We start from the raw sequence: 405 nt of genomic DNA on the forward strand, positions 1-405 counted from the left end.
CCCAGCGCTTTCCCTCGCTTCTCACCGGCAAACCCACGAATGGAAAACCCTTCCCCGCCCCGGGCTGGAGCGGTTTGCTCAGCTTCCTGTCTCGGAGCAGAGCTCGCGTCTTCCTCCTTTCGGAATTGCGCTGGGGGCGGCCTGGAGTGGCATTCCGGAGGCTTCCAGAGCAGCTGCTCGTTAGTGACCATTGCAATTAGCCAGTGCGAGGCCGTAAGCGCGTAGAGCTGGGGCTCAGCTGTGCGATGCCGAGTTCCCTCCCCTCTCCTTCCCTCCAGAATTACAACGGCGTCTCGGACGTGGAGCTCCGAGTAGCGTTACCGGATATAACGACGGTGACGGTCAGAGTGAAAAAGAACAGCACTACAGACCAGGTGTACCAGGTGAGCTGGATTCATGGAATCA

The 405-nt window shown here is 59.3% G+C and overlaps 1 protein-coding gene across 1 annotated transcript in view; it reads left to right on the top strand.

Moving 5' to 3' along the window:
* Positions 1–383, top strand: part of LOC104514698 (sorting nexin-27-like) — a gene marked incomplete at both ends in the record, with an annotated part of 2,066 nt that extends 1,683 nt beyond the window's left edge. The window contains one exon of the mRNA XM_010158448.1: positions 279–383. Coding sequence (XP_010156750.1) covers positions 279–383 — 105 coding nt within the window. The remainder of the gene's footprint in view (positions 1–278) is intronic.
* Between the last annotated feature and the right edge of the window lie 22 nt (positions 384–405).

This window comes from Eurypyga helias, unplaced genomic scaffold, assembly GCF_000690775.1.
Source record: "Eurypyga helias isolate BGI_N326 unplaced genomic scaffold, ASM69077v1 scaffold24219, whole genome shotgun sequence".
In the NCBI taxonomy this organism is placed as follows: domain Eukaryota; kingdom Metazoa; phylum Chordata; class Aves; order Eurypygiformes; family Eurypygidae; genus Eurypyga; species Eurypyga helias.